A 26,056-nucleotide genomic window follows, 5' to 3' on the forward strand; every position below is an offset into this window, starting at 1 on the left:
AAAAATAACATTGTTCTCTCTCTTTTTTTTTTTTTCCTTTCTGAGATAAGAGTTTCTCTGTGTAGCTCTGGCTGTTCTGGAACTTGCTCTGTAGACCAGGCTGGCCTCGATCTCAGAGATCCACCTGCCTCTGCCTCCCAAGTGCTGAGATTAAAGGCATGTGCTACCACCGACTGCCTAAGAATAAAGTTTTAACAAATATGTGTGTTAAGATTATGCTGGACTTAAACCAGGAGAGAACGCGCTCACTTGTACATTCCAAAGCCAAAGCTCAGAGCAGTCATCTGGGCCACAAGCAACAAGATAGTTGTCATCTGGACTCCATGCAATGTAAGAAACACCATACGCATGTCCTTCTAATGTTTTAAGCAGCTTGAGCAGGTGTGTATCCTGAAAGACAAAACAGACAACTTGGTTAACTCCCGTTCCTAAAAGCTACCGTTTTCTAGCACAAGAACTTAAGTATAAAGATGTACACTGATGGTCTCATTTACTCTGTGAAGTTTCTGTGCCAATCCAGCTTAATGAAGCTCAGGCAGTCTGCTTCATAGAGATTTGCCACACTTACTAATTACCTACTATAGAGAGGATATTATATACTAGATAGAAACATGAAACTGTCACAGGACTTGCCCTTGGGAAACTTGAAAGGAACTGAAAGTAGATGTGCACACCAAAAGTTACCTCTTTTTATTTTAAAAATTTGAATAACTTCACTGACACATTAACAGCACAAAATAAATCCTCATAGGGTATATAGTTCAACAGTTTAAGTATATTCACAGACTTGTGAAACAACCTGTGAGATGTTATAAAATTGTGAAAGGTTATAAAATTATCTAATTTTGTAATGTTTTTTATCAACCCCTCCAAAGAAATTCCATATCTATTAGTAATGATTTCCCTCCCGAAGTTCCCAGACACCACTACTTTGTTTTTATTGATTTGTATATTCTGGGTATTTCATATAAATGCAACTGAACATGATACAGTCTCTTGTAGTTGACTTATTTCATTCATTCCAATGTCTCTATGCTTCATTCATGCCATAGAGTATCTAATTTTATTGAGTAATATTCCATTTTACAAACATATTTGGTTTCTACTTTTTTGAATATTAAGAATACCAAATGACTAAGAACATGCATGTGCTTTTCCGCAGACATGTTTTTTTCTCTTCAATATATACACAGCAGAATTATTCCTGGGTCATTTGCTGTCTAATATTTTTAAAAACTGCCCAGCTTTTCCAAGTGACTGCACCTTTATATTTCCACTAACAAACCAACATCAATACTACTTATGAATATTCATCGAATCCTCATTAAGTCTTTTATCGTTAATAATGTTATATCAACACAGTATCATTAAAAACAATATACTCCATCCAGGGAAGCAAACGCAGTTTTAGGAAGATTAAAACTCTGTCTCTCACAGTGGGAAGGATTTTCATGTGGGCTTGCTGACTTGAAGCCTATGCTCTGAAGGACCAACTCTCCAGTGCAAAGGTCTAACTGACTCAAGAGCTGCCTGCCATGTTCACTTCCCAGTAACGATCCGATTCCATCTAGAGGGGAAGGCATGCGAGTCTAGGGAGCAGCTAATATGTGGAAACAATAATGCTGAAGATGAACCAGAAGGAAAAGACTCAAGAAACATGGAACAAGCTAACCTTGCAGTTAAAAAGCCCACCTGTCAGACAGAACTAAAGAGAAGAGATGAAGACACTTTAGAGATGAAAATGCAAGGAGGAAGTTAAAACTCCAGCTAGCCTAGGTCCAATCCCCAGCACTTAGGGGTAGGGTAGAGGGCAAACTCCAGATTTCTGACTTAAGTGAAAAGGAGTAGAGAAAAAAAAAAAAAATCTAATAATATGTTTTAGATATTGGACTGGAGATTTACTGAACCTAACTAAAAAAAAAATTATTTTTATTTATGTGTTTGTGTGTGTGAGGCGGCGGAGTTTGGGGTGTGTGCCTGTAGAGGCCAGAAGAGGGTGAGTCCCCTGGAACTGAGTTACATGCAGCTTGGAGTTGCCTGAATGGCCTGATACTAGTGCTGAGAACAGAACTGGTGCCCTCCAAGAACAGGAAGTGCTCTTAATCACTGAGTTATCTCTCCAGGCCCTTGAGACTAACTTAAAGCCCAGGATGGAGAGAGTCCACTAGTTATGACCTATAAGAAACTATAAACAGGTCTCAAACTAGTCTGATAAAACTGAAGCCTCCTGGCTCCAGAAACCTAACTGTGGACTGTTTCCTACGCTATTTATTCATTGGACTAAACTCATCTTCCACAACAGTACAGTCCAATCTATGATCTTGAGAAAATGAAACATTTAACAATGTAACTACTGATTCCTCTTTGAGGAGCTAAGAGCATCGAGTACCTGTATCAGATCAATAAAAGGTGAAAGTGGCTAGCATAATATTAAGTCTTTTTTGACTAGACAAAACAGTACTCCAGATGAACGCAAAGATTTTCTTCTAAACTGACAATAAATTCCTTTAGAAATACTTATCGAGGGGCTGGAGAGATGGCTCAGAGGTTAAGAGCACTGACTGCTCTTCCAGAGGTCCTGAGTTCAATTCCCAGCAACCACATGGTGGCTCACAACCATCTGTAATGGAATCTGGTGCCCTCTTCTGGCCTGCAGTCATATATGCTGTATACATAATAAATAAATAAATCTTAAAAAAAAAAAAAAAAAAGAAATACTTATCCAGAAAACTGCATGTTTTATCCAGCATGTTTGAACATGCCTGCTCTTTCAGTACTTAGGAGGTTAGAGTAGAAGACTGTAAGTTCAAGGCCAGGCTGGGCTACACAACAAGATCTTGTCTCAAAAATCTCCAGGAGGGAGGAGGGAAGGGAGAGGGGGGAAGAGAGAGACAAGAGAGGGAAAAAAAAAGAAAAGAAACCAATTGTTTTATATACCTTAATAAAAAATAACTCCATAAATCATAAAAATACTGCTCTTCACCACAGGATCCCATTTGATTCCCAGTACCAATGTGGCAGCTCACAACCATCTAACTCCAGTTCCATGAGATCCAACACCCTCTTCTGGCCTCCACAGGTACCAGGTGCACAGACATACACATGCTGGCAAAACACCCATACACATTGACAACAACAACAACACCTTAAATACTTTTTTCAAGACATTAATCCCAGCATTACAGAAGCAGAGCAGAAGGATCATGAATTCTAAGGCAACCTGGAATCTAGTTTCAATAAAACTAGTAACAAAAAATTAAAGGTATAAAAAAAATACATATTCATGAAAGAGCATAATCACTGGGGCAGTGGTGGTGCACGCCTTTAATCCTAGCACTCGGGAGGCAGAGGTAGGTGAATCTCTGAGTTTGAGGCCAGCCTGGGCTACAGAGTGAGCTCCAGGACAGTTAAGGTTGTTAGAGAAACCTTGTCTCAAAACAAACAAACAAACCAAAACAAAAAAACAAAAGAGAAAAGAGCAGTCATCTTTTCTAAACGGTATTTGACATAATGAAAGGCCCACCGTGCCAAGAGTTCACCAGGCTCAGGGGACTCTCTGTAGCACAGCCATCAGAAAATCTTCCTTCACATTTCAGACTGGAATCTAAATATTAATCCTGCATCCCAAGTGAATATGGCCAAGAAAAAATCCTTTACAATGAACACCGATTACATTTTGCACACCCAATTTTCAAGAAAACGCATCCTGGGAAACACTGGCATGCAAGTCCAACCCCGCAGGAAGACACAAATGCCTGCTTTGCTTCATCGGTCCCCTCCTGGTCTCCCACTCCTCTCCCGAATGAACCTGGGCCATTCCTAACCAGTTTTGCCTAAACAGTTCTTTCATCTTTCACCTAAAATCTTTTCTTACTTTCCTTAGCTTTCTAGATGTAGCAAGATCTCTTCTGAGCTCCCACAGCGTCCATTACAGAATCATCAGGGTTTATTATATGCTTAGTTGCCTGGATTAAAAAAAAATTAACACACAATAGGCATTTTATACTGGCTAAATAAAGTGGGTATTTCCCACACAGCTGCTAGAAAAACCAATGTAACAAACCCCTTAGAACTCAAAGGCCATATGTTCATCCCAAACGCTTTCGAGTGTCATTTGTGACTCCTCGCCATCACTAAAAATAAATCTGTTTGTATTTGAATGAAGGGGTCAAGACATACTCCTTTTCTACCAGAATGTCCTTTTCTTGCCTCCATGTACGCTACACCATAAAGCTCTAATAAAATACTCCCACTTACAAGGTTCTTTGATGTCCTCATAATACTTATTGAATATAAACATAATCACATTATTTAATTGCAGTGTATTGTCCTTTCTAACCTATACTATCCTTTGATGGGAGTTTTTAATCTGACATCTACAAGAAAAGGTCCATGGAACACAAAAGATTAAGGACTAGAATTCTACTGGCCCTCACAGCCAAGTTAATAATACACCTTAAGGTCACTATGACTTAAGATTGCTATTCTACTATGTACTCAGCCCGTTTGTTTAACCTACTTTTTTTTTTTTTTTTTTTTTTTTTGGTTTTTTCGAGACAGGGTTTCTCTGTGTAGCTTTGTGCCTTTCCTGGAACTCACTTGGTAGCCCAGGCTGGCCTCGAACTCACAGAGATCCGCCGGCCTCTGCCTCCCGAGTGCTGGGATTAAAGGCGTGCGCCGCCGCCGCCCGGCTGTTTAACCTACTTTTTTTTTTTTTTTTTTTTTTTTAAGGTTTTTTGAGACAGGGTTTCTCTGTGTAGCTTTGCGCCTTTCCTGGATCTCGCTCTGTAGACCAGGCTGGCCTCGAACTTATAGAGATCCGCCTGCCTCTGCCTCCCGAGTGCTGGGATTAAAGGCGTGCGCCGCCGCCGCCCGGCTGTTTAACCTACTTTTTTTTTTTTTTTTTTTTTTTTAAGGTTTTTTGAGACAGGGTTTCTCTGTGTAGCTTTGCGCCTTTCCTGGATCTCGCTCTGTAGACCAGGCTGGCCTCGAACTTATAGAGATCCGCCTGCCTCTGCCTCCCGAGTGCTGGGATTAAAGGCGTGTGCCACCACCGCCCGGCTGTTTAACCTACTTTTAAGAGAACAATGTAACCAGGCATAGTGCATAAGCCTTTTAATTCCAGCACTCCTGAGGCACAGGGAGGTAGATCTGAGTGTGATGCCAGCCAGGGCTACACAGAGAGACCTGTCTCAAAAGACAGCAATGTAAACAACTAAACTTACCTACCTTGGATTTATCACGGAGTCAACCTTCACAATCTAAGCTAGTGTTTTAAGTTATGTACTCTTCCATTCCCAGACCCAAAGTAAGGCATACATGTATGCTATGATAATCATTTGCTGAAAATAGGATCCAAGTGGCCTCATAAAATAAATATCTACCATCAGTGTTGACTACAACATACAGATATTATTACTTGATAGCCTTTGTTTGTTATCTAAGTCAGTTGGAGTCAGTGGCTTCATTCCTTGTGTAAAACTGTTGATGCCTTTGTTAGGGACACATTCACAAAGCAGCATTAAAGCAAGCAGATTCAGGCTCATACAACACAGAGAGAATGACAGAGCACGGGGGGAAAGACAAGCAGAGAATTCAAATCTGGGCTCACTGTTGGCTAAATTACTCCAAGGAGACGTGCTTCTTATTTCTTTTCCTTAATGGATTCTGTGGTGATGGTTTGAAAGGAAATGGCCCCCAAAAGAGGTGTGCCCTTGTTGGAGGAGGTGTGTCACTGTGGGGCAGGCTTTGAGGTCTCCTATCCTCAAGCTACACCCAGTATGGATACAGAAACCTGCTGCTGCCTGCTGACCAAGACATAGATTAGATGTTATTTTAATCATTAAACAAATTAAATGTTTTTTTTCCTTTATAAGAGTTGCTGTGTTAATAAAGGAGTATCATATATTATGCCTTTTCATTCTAGGTTGAGAGCCCACATCTCAATATAATTAGGTTCCTTAATTAGTGTGTAATTTATGAGTATATCATATATATGGTATTATATATGTGTGTATATACATGTACACACACACACACACACACACACACACACACACACACGAGGCTGGCTATGTATTTTGGCTTGTGTATTTAACAGTATTATTTTAAGAAGATCAGTAAGTTTGTCAGATTGCTAACTAGATATTATGGTACAAAAAAGGTAAGAGCTCCCCCCTTTATTAAAAAATTATTTATTTATTTTTATTTTGTGTGCATTGGTGTTTTGCCTGCATGTGTGTCTACATGATGGTGCTGGATGCTGGAGTGTGGGTGCTAACAACTGAACCCCAGTGATCTTAACTGCTGAGCCACCGCTCCAGCTCCCAAGAGCTTCTTCTTTAGAGTGAGGAATGCTGTGTTCTCCTACCACCAATTACAGCATATCACAGAAAGGTATTCAAGAAGTACCTGTCTCAAATTTGTATTTTTCCTTCTATGGTGCCTTTAAATTATTTTATTTTTAAATTATCTCGTGCGGCCCACACATCAGGATAACCTTGTGGAGTCATTACTTTCCACCTTTATGTAGGTCCTAGAAAACAAAATCAGGTCTCCAGGTCGGCAAAGCACATGCCTTCTTCACCCACTGAACCATCATATTGGCTCCTAAGACTAATCTGTTGTTCTACTTCGGGGGCAGTATATATATCCAGAGGCCAAAGCCGTATTTTAGCTCTAAACCAAGTTTTACTTACTTTAGATCTTAGGTGAACGGCTCCTAAAACAAGTGTAGTTCCTTAATCTATTTGGAGTCATGCTCTTTTTGACTAGTACAAATGTTCAACTGGTTAAAAGAAATGAACACGCTTAGTTCTACATATCTGTAGGTTAGCTAGTGATAAAAACAATTCTGATTAGAGAAAATTTAGCACTTAAAATCCACACGCAATTAATTTTCAAATATTATCACTGGGGAAAACCAGGCAGACTGCACATGAGATCCACAAATTATACTTGGCACTTAACACTTCCAGCCCAGTATCATCATCTCAACACGAGAGATTTGAGCACCTCAGTCATTCAGAGGATTAAAGAATGCACAAGGACTTAGCACAATCTCGAGCACAAACACGGAACAACTAGGATAATATTAAGCTACAAACATATAAAAAAAAAAGAGGAAAAAAGCATAGAAAAAAGTGATCAGCATAGTCAGATATGATGATACATCTCTACGTGCCCAGTGTTCAGGAAGGCTGGCTGACCAGGAGAGATTTGAGTTCCAGACCAGCCTGGAAAATGGAGTGAGAACCTGCCTCAAAAATAAATAAATGAATGAATGAATAAAAATCAAGTGACAGACATGACCAAAAAGGCATTTGCAGAAGACAACTAGTTATACATATGTATACTAAGAATAGGTAAGCAGATGGGCAGTGGTGGTGCACGCCTTTAATCCCAGCACTCGGGAGGCAGAGGTAGGCAGATCTCGGAGTTTATAAAGTCAGCCTGGTCTACAGAATGAGTTCCAGGGCAGGCAGGGCTACACAGAGAAATGCTGTCCTGAAAAACCAGAAGGGTAACCAGTGAGGTAAGATTCAAAAATAAGAGGACTGGGTTTGACTGCTAGCTCCTACATTGTGGCTCAAACCATCTATCACCCTGAATCAGATGCACTCCTCAGTCCTGTGCAGGAGAGGCGCACACAAAATGTGCATACACACATATGCTGGCAACACACACTGTGGTGATATTGTGTTCCCCAATACATCATGCACCCTAATAAACTTACCTGGGGTCAGAGAACAGAACAGGCACTAGATAGAGGCCAGAAAATGGTGGCACACACGCCTTTAATCCTATCACTTGGGAGGCAGAGATCCGTCTGGATCTCTGTTGAGTTAAAAGCCACACGGGAAACAGCCAGGCATGGTGACTCACGCCTTTAATCCCAGGAAGTAATGGCAGGAAGCAGAAAGGTATATAAGGCATGAAAACCAGAACTAGAGCTGGGTAAGCTTTTAGGCTTTTAGCAGCAGTTCAGCTGAGATCCATTTGGATGAGGACTCAGAGGCTTCCCGTTTGAGGAAACAGAATCAGCTGGGGAATTGGTGAGGTGAGGCGGCTGTGGCTTGTTCTGTTTCTCTGACCTTTCAGCGTTCAACCCAATACCTGGCTCCAGGTTTTTTTTTAATTAATAAGACCTTTTAAGATTCATGTTACACCACACATAAAATAAACCAATCTTGAAAAAAAAAAAAAAAAAAAAGACCCTTCTGCAATCTAAGGACACATCCAGGAATACATACCGGATCAACTTGCCATATGATAACTGTGGTGTCCTTTGATCCTGTTGCTAGCTTAGTGCCATCATTAGAGAATTTACAGAACCACACTTCATTACAATGCTCCGTAAGTATCTGCTGAGTGTAACAGGGGAACTGTCTCCTAAAACAAACAAATCCACACATAATTACTCTTTCAAAGCATTGTTAGCAATAAAAAGAAGGGCATTTAACAACTGGTAGAACTCCTTTTGGAGTTCTCAAGTATAAATATGAATGTATTTATAATTCTCAAGAATCAAATTTATTTTGATATGCTGAAAATGAAAACATTATGACTTTTTGTTCAAGTCAACTTTAGTGAAAATCTGTAATATAAAATGTACTTCAACCTGAAGTTTTCTTCTTTTTTTGCTGCCTTCTGAAGGCTATCTGGTCTGATTAAGGCAATTCATATAAATAATTATTATTCAGGAATTATGTTTACCCACTTTATAAATGAATGGCATTAGTTGGCTGTTCTACAAGGAATAAGAAATAATGCAGTATCTCCAAGCATATAAAATCAGTTAAGCTATTACTAAAAGCTTTGGTCTGACAAAAACAGGGAGCCAGTGAGATGGCCCAAAGGGTCCAAGTGCTTGCGGATCAGCTGACAATCCATCCCTCCAACAAGAACAACTACTCTTAACTGCTGAGCCACTGCTCCAGCCTCCAGAATACTAATTCTTGAAACTCATTTGACAAGAGACATTTTAGCAACCTCATTTTAACAAGACTCAAAAGCCAGTATCTTACCAGATTTTCAGAAAACTGTAAAGTAACTGAACTAAAATTTGAACCTAAAACTGACTGAATTACCTTTCCAAATGTCAACTTTAAATAGTATTTTTCAAAGACTAATACAATTTCAATAAAAATTTCATATGCCTAAAGCTGATCACAGTAGAAAGATTCATTTAGATTAACAAATAACTTTTAAGTGAGGACTGACTCAAAATTACAGGGCGTAAGCCATTTAGTCTATTCACAGCTATCAGTCACTTTAAAATTATCATTTCATCCTTTACTAAGACTAAGGTGGGGCTGGCGAGATGGCTCAGTGCTGGAGAGCACTTGCTGCTCTTAAAGAAGAGCCCATTCAGCAGCTCACCCAACGCCAGCTCTAGGAAGGACAGCGCCCTCTTCAGGGCTCTGTGGACAACAGGCATGCACACGGCGCCCTCTTTGGGGCTCTGTGGACAACAGGCATGCACACGGCGCCCTCTTTGGGGCTCTGTGGACAACAGGCATACAGACAGGGTACGAAGGCACAACATTCATACACATAAAATCTAAAAAAAAATTAAAAATGAAGACTACAGTTACGTTAAAATTTATTAACAGCCTTTTTCAGATACATAAGTGATGGTTGATGTCTTTGCTTTAAAATGATTTTAAAACTTAAGATGGTATTAAAAACCAGGACTGTGTGAAAGAAAACAGTAAATGTAGCATTGTGACCAAACTCAATCTTCAAATTGCGTCTACAAATATTTTATAAAAATCCTGTACTAAAAAGTAGTATTTATAAAAGCAGCATATGAAAACATACTTCCATTGGTTATCAGTGTAAAAAAGTCCAGAAAATTCTCTTAAAAAAAATTGTCCTTTACTGGTCACATTTAACCAAAACTGTGCACACTAGCTGATAAACAACTGTGTACAATCTAATAAAAACTCTTCAGTGTTTATATGGGTTTTTCAAATTCATAACTCAGTTATTCATAATCAGTTCTCTACTTTCCAGAGAGGAAAGAATGGATAGTATGCTTACATTTAATTTCAGAAAATATCTTTCTAGCTCCAATGCTAAAATCTAGTTTCTAGCCGGGCGGTGGTGGCGCACACCTTTAGTCCCAGCACTCGGGAGGCAGAGCCAGGCGGATCTTTGTGAGTTCAAGGCCAGCCTGGTCTATGGAGTGAGATCCAGGAAAGGCGCAAAGCTACACAGAGAAACCCTGTCTTGGAAAAAAACCCAAAAAACCAAAAACAACAACAACAACAACAACAACAACAAAAAATCTAGTTTCTAGAAGAAACTAAAGCAGGTGGTTAAAAATGATCAACTTTTTTTTTTTAAGACCTCCAGCTACAACTTAAGGAATTAAATCCAGGCTCTATCTTCCAGTCTGGCAATGAAGGGACAGCTTACTGAGTAAATGCCTGGTGTTACACTCTCAGAATGAACAGCTGGGGACAGCTCCTGGTTTCCAGCTTGGTGAACTGGGGTAGGTAGAGCCTCCCTGATATAAGAAATGCAGGGATGGGAGGAGGGCTTAGCAGCTTAAGCTCCTGCAAGCAAGCAAGAAGATGGGAAGTTCAGATGCCCGAACCCCATGTAAATGGCAGGTGGACATGGTAACCCGCCTGTAATTCCAGCCTCTGAAGGTGGAGACAGGATCCCTGGAGCAAACTGGCTAGAGACTTGCTGGGATTGATGAGCTCCAGGTTCATCTAGAGACCCTGTCTTGAAAGAATAAAGTAGAAGAACAACAGAGGAAGATTTCCAGTATCAACCTTGGGCCTCCACTCAGATGTACCACAAGTACATGTGTACCCACATACATGTGAAAACACATACACTCAAGCACAAATATTATACATGTAAAAAAGAAAAAGTAATAAAACAGAACTCAAGTGTAAAAAAACAAACAAACCAGATTTAGCAGGCCTGAGTAAGAGGCAGAGAAAATCTATCTGGATCTGTTATGTTTAACTAGAGCAAGAGGCACACTGTACTCAGGTCTAAGGCTCAGGAGAGAAAGACTGAGGCTCTGGCCTATTTCCAGGAAGCACTAGATTCGTGGAAGTCTAACCTATAGAAGAAACGAGGAAAGAAGGAACCTGGAACATACAATTAAAGGACAGATGGAGAAGAGGAGCCCTGGGAGGAGTCAGAACATCAGTCTAGAGTCTGAAATAGTTAGAGAAAGCTATCATACTATAATACTATAGAGAGCTCAAGATAAACTGGAGAGCAGCTGCTAACTTAAACAGACAAAAAGACTGTTCCTCACCAACATCAGCACTGACAGTATAGGAATCTGGTGAAGAAAAATAAGGACACAGACCAAGAATCACACATCAGGGAAGGACCTGAGAAGCTACCTTTGAAGGAGGGAGGTGGCAAACGGGAGGCACAATGCTGCTGTTTAACTGATTTTTATCTGGATGGGTATTCTGCCTGCAAGTATGTCTGTGTACCATTTGTGCATTGTTTTAATCATTAAGAAGGAACAATTACCTTTGAAGAGCAAGAGTCTTTCAGTTCTAGCAACACGTCAGAGCGCTTTCTACATGGCTAGTGTAAGCACCCCACCCGAGGTGAAGAATGGGAAAGGGTAGACTATGTCTTTGTTATATATTAGTTCCGCAGATAATGATATCGGGAATTAAAGGTATACAGGGGAAAAAATCCTCTTTCTCATGGGTGTTTGTTTCCACAGGGAGGAAAGGCTCTTACTTTCTGACACTTCTGGCACTGTACCTTTCAATGTCCCCAACAGAAATGAGTTTATGAGCCACGAAGAGACATTGGTCTACAAGTGCCTTCATTTTAACAACCTCCTAAAGGAACTATGAAACAAGGACTGACAATAGAGCCCTTTTAATCTATTATCCCCCCACCCACCCAATTTAGACAAAAAGCTCTCAAAATTCTCCCAAACAAGTCAAAGAGCAGTGCCAAGGAGCGAACGGAGCTGAGGACAAAGGCTCACTAATCGCATCCTAGCAGAGCAGTAAGTCACACCAAGTCAGCAGCCAATACTTCAAGATGAGCATCGCTTTACAGGCCAAGAGCTCAGACAAATCTTTCTTCTTGCAAGTGCAGTGAGTGACGACGCAACACTACACAGGCAGATTCTAGGGCTGGGGCCTAGCTCAGTGGTACAATTTCTGACAGCATTTGGAAGGACCTATGTGCTATTTCTAGCACTGGCAAAATAAAAAACAAAGTAAAACACCTGGTTTAAACACACCTCAAGGGGCTGGAAAGATGGCTTGGCAGATAAGAGCACTGGTTGCTCTTCCAGAGGTCCTGAGTCCAATTCCCAACAACCACACGGTGGCTCACAACCATCTACAATAGGATCTGATGCCCTCTTCTGGCATGCAGGTGTACATGCAGAGCACTCATATACAAAATACAAATAAAATTTTAAAAATAAATAAATAATCCTTAATTATTATTTTAAACCAGTATCTAGCTATGTGCATAGTATTTATGGTTACTCAAAAGCTCCTTATTGACTAACACATACACTTCTGTCTTTCATTTCTGAAATTCATCACTTTCATTAATTCTTCAGTGAATGACAGCAGAAGGAACGGAGCACGTGCACGACAGCGGCCTGCTTTTGGTGTTTGCCTGGTCAGAACCAAATCATTTCTTTCCTGGAGTCTGAAAGGGTTCACAATTTCTATCTTGGTATTTTAAATTTAAAGTTATGGTTTAATTTTGGAGAGCATTATTAAAATAGAAGGGAAATTTTTACTAAAAATCACCCAATACCAAAAGACAAGCTTGAATTTGTCCAACTTCAATTATTTGCATGGTTTTGTAAAAAATAAACATAGTTAATGCCTATTATTCTAACGATTTTTGAAGCTGTTCTTTTACAAAACCAGAACTTTCACTAAGCAAAAAGTATTTCAATGATTTTTTGTTTGTTTGTTTGTTTGTTTTGTTTTTTGTTTTTTTCGAGACAGGGTTTCTCTGTGTAGCTTTGGAGCCTTTCCTGGAACTCGCTCTGTAGACCAGGCTGCCCTCGAACTCACAGAGATCCACCTGCCTCTGCCTCCCGAGTGCTGGGATTAAAGGCGTGTGCCACCACGCCCGGCGTATTTCAATGATTTTTATATGCAGAGAATAACTCGGTACATAGTTCAGCTGCTGGACATAGAAAATAACTAACCAAATCCCCAGATAAGAAAATGAAAAATTGGCTTTTGGGTTTCAGCTCCCAACTGTGGCTTACTATGTAAGCACAGGCCCATAGAGTAGAAACCAATTTTCTGTTTTTTCTACTAAGTTTCAATTTCAGTAGTCCTGGGTTTTACTGTGAATAAACAGTATATCAGATACGAACTGTTACATAGCTACACAAAGAAACGGTAGAAAATGTTCCAGTACAGTTCCTAATTCCTTCTGTACAATGCTAACATGTTGAAGACGGAGGAAACGTTCCCCTTACCTACTACAAACATGATCTATCAGCAGAGACACAGAGTCTAGGTTGCTGTCAAGTTTGGTGTTGTGGTAGAGGCACCGGTCCCTCTGCAGCTCCACCGCCTGCCGCAGGAGAGTCTGTAAACGCCGTGGGGGAAGCATCACTGATGGTGGTAAATAGGCTTTAATGGAAGACATTTTAAAAAGAGAAATAAAGATGACAACAAACTGTAAACTTTCATTGAAGACATTGCACTCCTCCTCTCCTGTCCCTCTCACCTCAGGACCACTGTTCCCTTCGCATAGACAAGCTCTAGGGAAATGACATGAGCAAGTCTCAGGAGGGTTTTCAGAGGTTCCAGTGCTATCCCCACTAGGAAGGCATACACTGGCTGTATCCTGTAGGTGGAGTTTCTGGGGGACTAACACCACATACAGAAACTACACACTACAAACGTAAAAGGAAGATGATAGAGAACCCAATGATGATTATGTATCAGTAGATGATCAGTATAAGATAAATCTTCACTTAACAAAAACCCTGAGGCTACTAATGCCACAGCTACTGAGGAAACTCAGAGACTAGACATCAGTACAAACTTATTCCAATCCTCTTATGCTTTACATTTCTTCCAGGTATGAGATTTCCACTCTCGCTGCAACATGATATAACAGCATGATTTGAATAGAAAGGAGGTATTTTATATAAAGATATGGTAAAAATGCAATCACACGCCCCCAACACAACTTGAAAATGATCTAACACAGCTAGGAGAAGCATAAAACAATCTACCTAAAGAAATCCAGTCCCCATTAAACAAAGAGCGGAAACTGTAAAATGCATATGATTTGAAGCTGGGGTTCATTTGTTTCTCTAGTCATGGACCTTTTCATCCAAAAAAAATCTTAAGAGCATCACTAAAGAATACAAACGTAAGGAGAATGCTGAGTCCAGCACCTCCACACTGACTCCGGGTCACATCTGGCGAGCCTGAGAATCTTTGGTGTAAAGGGCTCTTTAATGAACTCCTTCCACAAAAACTCAGAGAAAGTGTATCTAGGTATGAGCTTCCTATTTGCTCTATATTACCTACTTCCAATCCAAGAGGAAATACACATCAAAAAGGACTCTTACTCTGAAGCTTGTCCAGTAGTTTGGAGCGGGAAGCTGTTCCCTTGCCTTCCCATTCAGCTTTTGCCCGTAGGTCTTCCGCATGGCTACACATTAGATACCTACGATAGAGTAAGCAACAAATCTCAAACCCTTTTCTTTGAAATATAATTGAAAAACAATTGATTGCATTTTCACAATCAAGTTCTTGCTTACACAAATCAAGAAAAACATTTTTTACAGTGAATCTAATCTGGTGCCTTCATAAAATTATTAAAAGGCAATAGAATATTACCTAAATATACAATATTATCATTGCAATTATAAGACTACTCCCTTCTGTTATAATATATGTAGCTTACTTTGTGCCAAGTTATGTTCCAAATCCTCAGCACATGCTTCACTGAATGCCCATAACCACCCCATATGAAGCAAACACTCTTATTCTATTACATAAAGCAAAAACTGGAGACACAGAAAGCTTAGAAAGTAGTTCTGAGAGAAGGTAGGCGATACAGAAACACAGAAACCCAGGCATTCTAGCTGTACACTTGTTCTTCACAACTGAGCTGACGGCACAGCTTCTCTAGCCATGTAAGTACTAAAATCCAAAGTCAAAACAACTTAGGGGCTGAGAAAATGTTTTAGTGGATAACAATGCTTGCTTGGCATGAGGACCTGAGTTAAGTACCCAGCAACCACGCACACAGTCAGGCAGGGCTACATATACCTGGAGCCCCAGCCTTCCTGCTCACCAGGTATAGACAGCGGCATAAGTGCTGAAGTCCCTCAACTCTGGGGAATGTATGACAGCCTCCTGCAGGGAGCACACCTCCAACCTGGCTTTTCTCAGGGAACAGGGTGAAACAAAACAAGTACCAGCCCTATTCAACTCGGAGGTGAGATCTGGCAGGTAACTCTCCTGGGAGCTCTGCCCAATATACCTTTCTTGTCACTTATATAAAAGACAATTAGGCAAAACGAAGCACTCCCTCTGCTCCCTGCTGCACCAACACCTCTCAGATACCAGTCAATGCCCTTCCCTTCCTCAAATGAAAAAAGGATCACAGAGTCTAAGTAAACAGCAGAGTACCTACCTTCTTACTATGTAGTATATGGATGTAGCATTTGGTTAATGAAAAAACTTTTTAGAAAGTGTAATTATATTTAACAAGCCTCCAAAAAAACTGGGTATTAGGCCGGGCGGTGGTGGCGCACGCCTTTAATCCCAGCACTCAGGAGGCAGAGCCAGGCGGATCTCTATGAGTTCGAGGCCAGCCTGGTCTCCAAAGCGAGTTCCAGGAAAGGCGCAAAGCTACACAGAGAAACCCTGTCTCGAAAAACCAAAAAAAAAAAAAAAAAAGAAGAAGAAAAAAAAAAACAAAAACTGGGTATTAGGAATACTTTGTCTCTAAAATAATTTTGGGGAACCAGTGAGAGGGCTCTGTGGGTCAAGGCTCTTTTAATATAAGCCTGCCTCTCTACCTCCTGAATACTGGGATTAAAGGCATGTGCCACCACCACCCAGTTATACATTTCTTACAAATTTTAGGCCATCCTGGTCTACATAGCGAGTTCCAGGCTAGCCAAGGATATGTAATGAGACCATGTTTCTAAATAGGTAGACATACAGATCAAGGCAACAGAATAAAGAGCATGCTAACAGTTAAGCAACTGATGATTCTGTAAGCAGAACACTTGTATACCCTTCACTGCTTGCTGTGACCCAAAGCCATGAAGTTTTCTCTTCTTTCCTTCTTTCTTTTTTCTTTTCTTTTTTTTTTTTTTTTTTTTTTTTGTGTGTGAGTAGATTTTGAAGTAATATCTCATTGGCTATATGGATTTCTTCTCCCTTTCACCTGTTAAGTATCTCAAATCTTTTTTTTTTAAATTTTCCAGACAGGGTTTCTCTGTGTAGTTTTTTGGTTCCTGTCCTGCATCTCGCTCTGTAGACCAGGCTGGCCTCAAACTCACAGAGATCCGCCTGGCTCTGGCTCCCAAGTGCTGGGATTAAAGGTGTGCACCACCACCGCCTGGCCTTTTGTTGTTTTTTTGCTTGTCTGTTTTTTCTAGACAGGTTTCCTGGCTGTTCTGGAGTTCGCTCTGTAGATCAAGTTGGCCTCAAACTCCAGAGATCCGCCTGCCTCTAACTCTGAGTGCTGGGATTAAAGGAATGTGCCACCACCGCCCGGATCTCCAATCTTAATACAGATAGCTAAATAGCTTGTGCACACATAAGTGAATTGATCCAGAACTACGAATTTAGCAATATCCAGGTACTTTCTCTAACTTTGACCAACAGTAAACTTCTATAAAAATAACAGCCCCTTCATGAATCTGGAGTCTAAGAACCCCACTTCCTTACCCACTAAGAACATGAATGCGCTCTGTATTGTATTTCAGTGGCGTCAGTTCACAGCGGAGAACCTGAAGTGCCTCCAGGACCTTGCCATCCTCCAGGTATTCCAGGTACTTCTGCTGCAGCAGCAAAAACTTCATCCTCTGACATGACAGAAAGCAGCAGTCAGGGGAAAAAAGTTGATGGAAGTTTCAGAAAATGTTTGTGCCTAAACAGAACAGTAGAGACCATTCTACTATGCCTCTTGAAAATAATTTTATAAAGCTTCAAGATGACTCAAGATATTTTGTTTTACGAGTCATAGTAGGTTAAATGACTGCTCAAGTCTACATATTAATAAAACTCTTGAAAACTCTCCAGTCAGGACCATTAGTGACTGAGGCATTATGAACATAAGAAAAAAAACACAAATGAATTCTGCTCTTACATTTCCTTAGATTTTTATGTATCAACATTTAAAACTATTCCAAGAATTCCAAATTTGCTTTTTAAAATTTCTGACTATATTAATAGGGCAAAAAGAGGTCTTATACAGCAAGCTTTGAAAACACTGGCCAAAAAAAAAAAATAAAATCCCACTTAATGGAAGAGTTATTTGAAAGCCATGATGTAGTGGGGGTATAGCTCAGTTGTATAGGGCTTGTGTAGTATGTACAGATCTGGATTTGATTCTAGTACTGCAAAAACAAACAAAAAACAACAAAAACCCCAAACAAAACAAAAAAGCCACAATGTGACAGAAAACTAAGGTGACTGGAAGGCAGAACTAAAGTCACTAGGTCAAGTAGGAAAGTGCCAGATTTTGGCTTTCCAACAGATGCACAATGCAGGTCGGTGTGCAAGAGTTTGGAGATCCTGTGACCAAACTGGGGGAGCACACGCTCACCTGGTCTCTCTGCAGTTGTAAAGAGACCCTCACATGAGAAGGTTGGGTTTACTGGCCTTTAGGAAGGTTCAGTATCTACTATGTCTGTATAGTTGTAATCATCTGCTCATTAATGTGTTTAGCAACTAAGCACAGATAAATATTATTTATTATTTGCCCACAAGGATAAAGCACTTTTCAGTTATGAGACACTTTCCCATTTATTCCTACAGGAAATGTTTGGTCTTAACATTTTTAATGTTACATTATCATCTTACTCTAAACTTGAAAATGATGATCCCAACCCTAGCAGTTTCTCCACTAGACAAGAGCAGTATCTATTATCTATCTAGAGTGTCTTCTCAACCTGAAGCTTAACTGATGACCACTATTTGGAGGACTCTTTCAAACTTGTTCCTTGTGCTTCAGCAAGCACAATGACAGAAAATGTTCATTACATTTAGAAGTTCCATGGAATGTGGACGAGCTAAGTCCACTTAAAAAGAATTGTTACAAAATGGTGCACCAAAATTGCCATGTAACAACAGAATTAAAGAGCATAATGAACTGCTTTGTAAGATTTTATATTAGATAGTATCTATAAGATATTATAATATTAAATATAATAATTATATTATACTATTATTATTATTATTATTCTACTGTGTGTCAACTACAAGTTTATTTAAACCCTCTTTTATAAACCAGACAACTATTTAAACTTATCTGTTGTGAGACCTGTTACTTCTGTTTGGTAATCTAATCTTAAAACTTTAGGTAAGACAAAAAAACAAAAACAAAAAAACTTTTGAAACTGAGACATATTCCTGTAGCCAGGAAAATTGCACTGACCAATTTTACACATAAGGTTAGACTAATGTAATCAGTTTCAGAAACAGACTAATTAGCAAGATGCTTTGAAAAGCATGTTTGTTGTATATGTATACTTAAGTTTATTTTTATATGTCAAGTAAAAAATACTTTGAAGTTCACCAGGTGACAAAACCCCAAAATTAAATTTGAAAGTCTTAAAAGGGAGGGGGGGTCTTATATGTGAAGTTATTAGGCTACTGTCTCCATCTTCTGATAAAAATGTTTAATTTCACAAAATGAAGCTCCTATGTTATCAACACTCTGTTGGTTTCATAATTTAGTGTATTTTTAAGTCAAACTTAAGCCATGCCTCACGCAACTAGTCAGTATGGATTTCATTTCCTCACTAAATTTTCTCAGCAATTGGGAATTTGGAAAACATTTTTTTTCCTTTTAATTCCAGGCAAGTCTTTGCTCGTTTACTATTAATGTTAAGGCCCTCTCCCCTCTCTCTCCCTAGACCCTGTGTGCAGAGGGACAGTGCCCAATGCTATTTCTCCCTTACTCTCTCACCAAGACCCTGGCAAGAACATGTTATTGTGTTCTATGGGTAAAGTTGAGGCAGGATAAAAAAGGAAGCAGACTAGAGCTTTCAGCAAAGCCAACACAAACACATACTCCTGTATACACGGGGATGCTGTAAAATCAATACAAGGACATTTTTATGAGTCATTTCATCCGAATGAGGACGACAAGGAACACCCTCAAATGGGTGTCAAAGCTTGGCCTAGTGCACCGCAGCTAACCTGCTACTAGACAAACGCAGCTGGAGTTGGAGGAAGAATGCTCAGCCATCTGAAACTCAGCTCAGTGTCTGACACACAGTAACAAGGAAAATGCAGTTTACCTTCCTAAAGTTAAAGCTCAAAATTAATATAATCTCAAGAAAATAAAGACCTTTTAATGCACAAATGATGTTCATTCTTGAGAAAGTTAAAAATTAGGCAATACTGAGGCTTGCTTAGACAAGGATCTTCTTTTCTCTCTTCTCTGAAAGAGGCAGAGGGCAAGAAAAGGGACGAGGAAAACATCCCCTCCTGAGTTTTTCCACTTAGACCTCTATCAGACACTCCAGCTCTCTGATGACTCTCGCCCAGCAGTATTTCCTTCTCTTTTAAAATCTAATAAAAACCTGAAACTGAAATTTCTTCTTGGACACCTCCCCCATCTTACCCAATATCTGAATCACTGTGCTTTTCCCCACATTATCAGACTGAATTTTAACATTGAAGAAAAACTCAGAAATAATAGTATCCATGGAGTCTAGTTATTGAGGGCAGTCTCCTAATTTTGTGATGGCTTTAACTCTAAAATAATATAAGCAAATTTTGCCAATTAAATCCTGATTCCAAGGAAAGGAGAAATATGTTATATTTAATCTAAGGATCTCAAAGTTTTTATTTGACTTTATGAGTTAATTTTTGTATGTCAAGTTCATATTTGCCCTTTTTGTTAAAATTATTTCTATTACATTAAAAAACAAAACAATGAGACTTTGTAATCATATAACAATTTTCTGTTCTTGGTCTCAAATGCCCATCCAGATTCTCAGACATGGCATTATCAACTCAAACTGGAAAATGTTGATTCATGACTTCAGCATCCAAAAAGCTCACATCTGCTATTCTGAGTATCATTAGACTGGAAACCATTTTAAAGCGTGGGAGACAGGGAGAAAGTGAGGGAAGTAAACTAGATCAATAATAACATTCAGATTTTAAAAATAAAGTCCAGTCTCAAGGATAGCGATGCAGCTCAGTGGCAGAGCACTAGCTAAGCCAGAGAAGGCGCTGGCTTTCATTCCCGCCAATGGAAATAATGTGCAGTTTGAGACTGTACTGTCATCAAGTGTCTGGGTGGAAAGGAAGTAATTATGTTAAAAACCCATACAGTTGTCTTCTAAGACATTATTACAAATTTCAACTTCTAGCAATGAAGTTGGGAAGGAACAACTGATATCAGAAAGGTGAGGAGTGGCTTCAAACACTGCTGAACTCAATCTTTTAAAGCCACTGATTCATCAATGCTCATGGAGACAGAAGCGGAACCCCTTTCTTTGTATAAATACCTAAACAGTTTGATGGTGTGAGGCTCAGCCAGAGATCTAATCTTCATCTTTTATTAGATCCTAGAATGTTCTATAGACTCAACAGGCTGTAAAAAGAAAGGATTCCTCCTTATTATCTATAACTATCTTTCTTCAATTTATATGTTGCTTCTATTGAAGTTTCTAATGAGTCATAATCTAAGTCCAAGCAGAAGTCTCGAAATTATTACGAATAAATTTTTAAAAGAAGTGAATCCATTAAATTTTTGGCTATTAGAGTATACATATAATTTGGATAAACTTAAAAAAATGAAAACACACTCCAAAAAAATTACATCAGAATACTCCACAAAAAAAATTCTTCATAGCCACCAATAAACCCCAATTCTCATTTAGGTCATTTTATTCTCTTTTAGCTCATTCAGACTGAGCCAAAAATTTGTGAGTAACTGCTCAATTAAAATATACTTAGGTTTTAAACCCCAGACATACCAATTGAGGACACTTTCTATTTCCTGAAAAAAAAATTTAATCCCTTCAAATATGGATGCTTACTTTAGCTCATTTTTATTTTTAAATTATTCTATGGAATTGTTTGTTTCTTAAGTTAAATCATTTGACTTTGTACTCATTTAAATTTTTTAATACTTTGGGTATTTATGGAAAGAACAGAACCATGAATTTAACTACATGTTTGTCATACTTCTTTCGACCTTTAATTTCCTGAAGCCTACTTTCTAAGATTATATTTTTGTACAGAATTTTTAAACGATTTTGTAATAAGGTTTTTTAAAAGAAAAAAAAAAACATGGCTCTATTAAGTTTATAGACAAAGGTAAAAAAGGTTAATGTTTGACTCAATTTAAAAAAAAACAAAACAACCGAAATGCTAATGGTCACTTACTAATATTTAACAAACAGCTGGCTTCCCTACTCCACTTCCTAGACTCCTTCTTTCCCTCCCCCAATGACAGGAAACTGCCTTCGACAATAAGTGAATCAGCTGAAGTCTATAAGCCAGCAGCCAATTCTTCATGCTTTCCAATCACTAGTGCTCAAAACAAAACAAAACAATGTATCACTTCCTAAAGAATTAAAACCCATTCGCATAAAAAACAAAACAAAACAAACCCCATCAAGGTTAATGAAGGAGGTTAACAGGGTGAACTACTAAACAGATTTTGACAAGAAAATGAAGATCGTAAGCAGGGTCCAATGGTCAAATCTGCACCTAAACCCCTCAAAGTGACACATATTATACAAACTTTGACACTTATCAATTCATATAACTTGAATGAAAGAAAATGGTAGGCACACCAACAGTTATAATTTGGTTTGACTATGTAATTCCAACGATCAAAAACTAATGTACCAGCTTCTTCAGGCTATACAGTATACACATACCCAAACATATTTTATCTTCAACAAACACATTCAGTATTTTGAATAATATAAAAGTATAATTTATCCTTGACCCTAACAATACAAGGCTCCTATTAACAGCACTAAAAGCAGGAAGATGTTTACATTTTTATAGAGTTTAAATTACAGTTTCAAATGACACATTTACTAAGTATGACATAAAAAACTTGAAGTTCATAGATTATAACCATAAACAACTCATTCTTATTTATAAATTACATAAAATTTACTTTCAAGCCTCTTAAGATCAGATGCTATAGTTATCAATAACCTAAAATAAGCATAAATGTGAAACTAAGAACAAAAGTGTATTTACCACAATTATTCCCAACAACGTTTGAGAGATTTCAAGTGCGCCTCTTACCACAATAGCATGAGGAGAATGCACTAAAGGCTTTAGTTCATTCAGGTCATTTTCTGCCTGCAAAAATTGGTATAAAAGAAAAGCAAAAATGTCACAAAATGTCCACCACATACATAATTTTAGTAGCAGTCATACAGCTCTGTATGCCCTACTTTACCTTATCCCAGTCTCCTTCCATGACATGATTTCGGAATTTGGTAGCAGAAGGATGTTCTAAACGACATCCTGACTCTTGCATGAGGAGGTCAACAGTCTGGCTGCAGGAGAGACACAATGTAAAAAAGACCTGACCAACTTTAGGGATGGACTCTTCCTAATAAACTAGCGTCTACAACTTCATGAAGAAAAAAAAAGCCTTTAGAGCACTTGGTTAAATAAACGATTTAAAATGCCACCTACATTTAAAGTTAAAAATCTTTCTTGAAACCATAATTCAGTTCTTCCTACTTCTGCCATTTAATGTTTCAGTAGTTTAAAGGAGTATATACAATTTCTAAAAATGTGCTCTAACCAACTGGTCAAACAAAAACTGGGATCTAGAAACTATCAATGGCACAGCATTTCGAAAGATAAACTACAAGATGACAGATGGCCTGTGTTAGGTAGAGCTTTCCTTCCAGATATTCTGCTTGTATGGAAATTCTGCTAGGTCAATCTTTAAAATTAAAACAAATCCAGCATCAAAAACCATTTCCTTTCTCTTCATACTAAAAATAGCCAATTTACTATGGTGTAGATTCCAAACAGTCACGAGTTATTTCCGCCTGCTGCTGTCAGCTTGCCGCTTCCCTCAGTAATATGTTCTGTTAGCATTCACAAAATTTATTTTCACGCTTACCCTTTCCTTTAGGGAATAAAGTGAAATCTTTCTAGAGTTTTCTTTGGGAGCTTAACTCATCAAATGTGGTTTCATTTACCAGAGACTTTGTTATCTAAGCCTTCATTCAGCAGTCATCTATTTGTGCTGGTGGCTTTACTTAGTATTTCTTTAATGCTCCTCATTTTCCAGCTCAACAGTGCAATGCTCAGCTTGAGAATCAAAATACTTCTGTCACTCTGAGTAAGTGCTGTTCTCCCCATTTCCCAACAAGTACATGAGTGCGCCGCGCACTCACACACTCACACACACCACCACCACCACCACCACCACCACCACCACCACCACCACCAACAACAACAACAACAACAACAACAACAACAAAAACCCCCGACACTTCAGCCTAACAGTTTATTTTAATTTTAGCTTTGAAGCTAGGAAACTGTCATGTTTACTCCCATCAGCTCCTTCTGGCTCTGGCACCTTCATTCAGCTCCAGGACACTCCCACCAACCCTACTTCAACTCCCTTAGTTTTTCTTTTGTGTGTACAAAACAGTGAGTTTTGGTTAAACCCTCTGTCTACCCTCACCCTAAGTTTAAGGCCACTGAACCTGTATTTGAAAACAAATGATTCACCAGACCAGGTATCACTTTTTCAGAGGCAACCTTCTTGGTTTTGAAGTGGGATTTCACTAGTGCCAGGCCTTTAGTACACACACAGCCTCTGCATGACTTCAACTCCGTGTCTTTCTCCATTATTCCCATCAGCTTTACTCGACAGCCTCTTTCCAAATCACCCCAGCCCCTGAGTTCCCATAAACACTTGTAGGCCGACTGTCCTTCCTGATTGGTAGTTTGCCTGGGCTGTTGTCGGTCAGGGGTGGGGGTGGGGAGGTGTCCCACAAAGATGCCTCTGAGACACACTTGAAAAACAAATCCTCCAAGGTTCATTATTTCCACCGCTCCGACCCACCCCTCCCCCAGCATAAACACCCTCGGTGTCCGCCTTCTCGGACTGACAATCCAGCGCTGGAGGTGCGTGGGGAGGGGTCACTCTGGGCTCCCACCACCCCTCCCCAGCCCAGACGGTTCGGCTGGTTTCACGACATCAGGCCGACTCGTTTCCCTCGAGCTCCCTTCCGCTCCTCCCGGGGCTGTCTGTCCGCGGCCTCCTGCGCACCGGGCCCCGGGGTCCCCCACAACCCTCCCGGCGGCTCGGCCCCGGCCTGGCCCTCCCCAGTTGGAGGACGGACACTTACTTGAGCCCCAGGCCATTGAGGTGCTGTCCTATGAGCCTAATGACATCCTCATCGGACTGCGAGAGCCGCTTCTTCTTCTTGAGGCTGCTGCCCAGCTCGGGGGTGGCCAGGGCGGCGGCGGCGGTGGCGGAGGCCGCGGCGGCCCCGCCGGGAACCCCGTTATTGACACTCAGGCTGTTGCTATTGTTGCCAGCGGCGGAGGGGGCGGCAGGCAGGAGCCCGTTGGCGTGGGCCAGGTCCCCCGCGGACGCCGCCGAGGGGGACGACTCCCCGTTCTGCGCCGACAGGCAGGCGAGCTCCGGGGTCTGGCCCTGGCCCCCGCCGCCCCCGCCGCCGCCGCCGCCGCCTCCTCCCGCCCCGTTGGCCTGCATGCTGCCGCCGCTGACCAGGCTGTGGCCGCTGCTCCGCTGGGGGGCGGCGGGGGCGGCCGGAGGCAGTCCCACCACCACCACCACGGAGGAGGCGGCGGCGGCCGGCGAGGGCGAGGGCGGGGGGGGGAGGCCTGCTCGGCCGGCCGAGGCCCCGGGCTCTCCTGCTCCCTCCGCCGCCGAGGCTCGGGGCTTCTTCCGCGGGGGCGGGGAGGCTCCGCCGGCGTCCGAGTCGGAGGAGGAGGAAGCGGAGGCCAGAGTTTCCTCGCCGAGAGAGGCCGTGGTGGGAGGCCGGCGGGGCGCGGCGGGGGTCGGTGGGGCGGGAGGAGGGGGAGAAGGAGGACCGGGCCCTTCCCCCCCCTCCGGAGGCGCTCGCGGCGCGGCCCGGGGGCTCGCGGGCACTGGGGGGGGGCGCGGGCTCGAAGCTGGAGCCCCGGCAGCGGCGGCGGAGGAGGCGGCGGCGGAGGCAGCAGCCGCCTCGGTGCTCGGTCCGCACCGCTCCGCTCCCTGGTGTGTTGATTCTTCCCCCAGCTGCTGCCTAATGGAGTCCGGGCGCTGGCGTCACAGGAAATGCCTATACTGCCCTCCTCGCTCACTTCCGGCAGCAGGTATGGAACCTATAGGGGGCTGTCACCCAGCACGTGTGTGTCCGGCAGCCGGGGTAAGGCCGTGGGGTGCAGGCGAGGGCATGCCGGGGGTCCGGCCCCGGGTGGGGTGTGACCCAGCACGACCTGGCCCGGCTGTGCCAGGGCCGCCCCGGGGCCCGGGGCCTGGCGTGCGAGCTCGGCCCCGCAGGAAGTTCGCAGCCGACCCCCCCGAGGCCCTGCGGGGTGGGAGGTAGAGTTCGTGTCCTCGCTGTGCACCCCGAGCGACCCAGACAGCAGCGACCAGCTGGCGTGGAGGGGCCCGCGGACGCACCGGCACGGGCCAGGGTGTGGCCGGCCGGCGGCCTGGTTTTGCAGCTGCAACTTCAGGCACAAGGGTGTGCTAGGCCCCCGTCCGCTGGCTTTAGGCTCTCTGCCCCCGGGATGAACCACTGCCTCACTTTAGGGTGGAAACACTTGAACTTCCACAGCCAAGCACTACCCACAGTTGTCGTATCCGTGTCACCAAAGGACAGGGGAGGTGA

The 26,056-nt window shown here is 41.5% G+C and overlaps 1 protein-coding gene across 4 annotated transcripts in view; it reads right to left on the reverse strand.

Moving 5' to 3' along the window:
• Wdr26 (WD repeat domain 26) overlaps positions 1-25,472 on the reverse strand; it is a 43,279-nt gene extending 17,807 nt beyond the window's left edge. Inside the window, exons 1-8 of one of the 4 annotated variants that reach the window (XR_008218032.1) lie at positions 24,560-25,472; positions 22,639-22,738; positions 22,434-22,538; positions 16,917-17,053; positions 14,576-14,673; positions 13,466-13,622; positions 8,253-8,391; positions 250-390 (exon numbers count right to left, since the gene is read on the reverse strand). Coding sequence is in view for 2 of the 4 variants with exons in the window: in XM_052737839.1 (XP_052593799.1) it covers positions 250-390; positions 8,253-8,391; positions 13,466-13,622; positions 14,576-14,673; positions 16,917-17,053; positions 22,434-22,538; positions 22,639-22,738; positions 24,560-24,930 (1,248 nt within the window). In the remaining 2 variants the exon portion in view is untranslated. The remainder of the gene's footprint in view (positions 1-249; positions 391-8,252; positions 8,392-13,465; positions 13,623-14,575; positions 14,674-16,916; positions 17,054-22,433; positions 22,539-22,638; positions 22,739-24,559) is intronic. The other 3 variants (XR_008218031.1, XM_052737839.1, XM_052737838.1) reach the window with 3 other exon arrangements.
• Between the last annotated feature and the right edge of the window lie 584 nt (positions 25,473-26,056).

Source organism: Peromyscus californicus, unplaced genomic scaffold, assembly GCF_007827085.1.
Source record: "Peromyscus californicus insignis strain IS unplaced genomic scaffold, ASM782708v3 Scaffold_14__1_contigs__length_90479793_seg_2, whole genome shotgun sequence".
Classification (NCBI taxonomy): domain Eukaryota; kingdom Metazoa; phylum Chordata; class Mammalia; order Rodentia; family Cricetidae; genus Peromyscus; species Peromyscus californicus.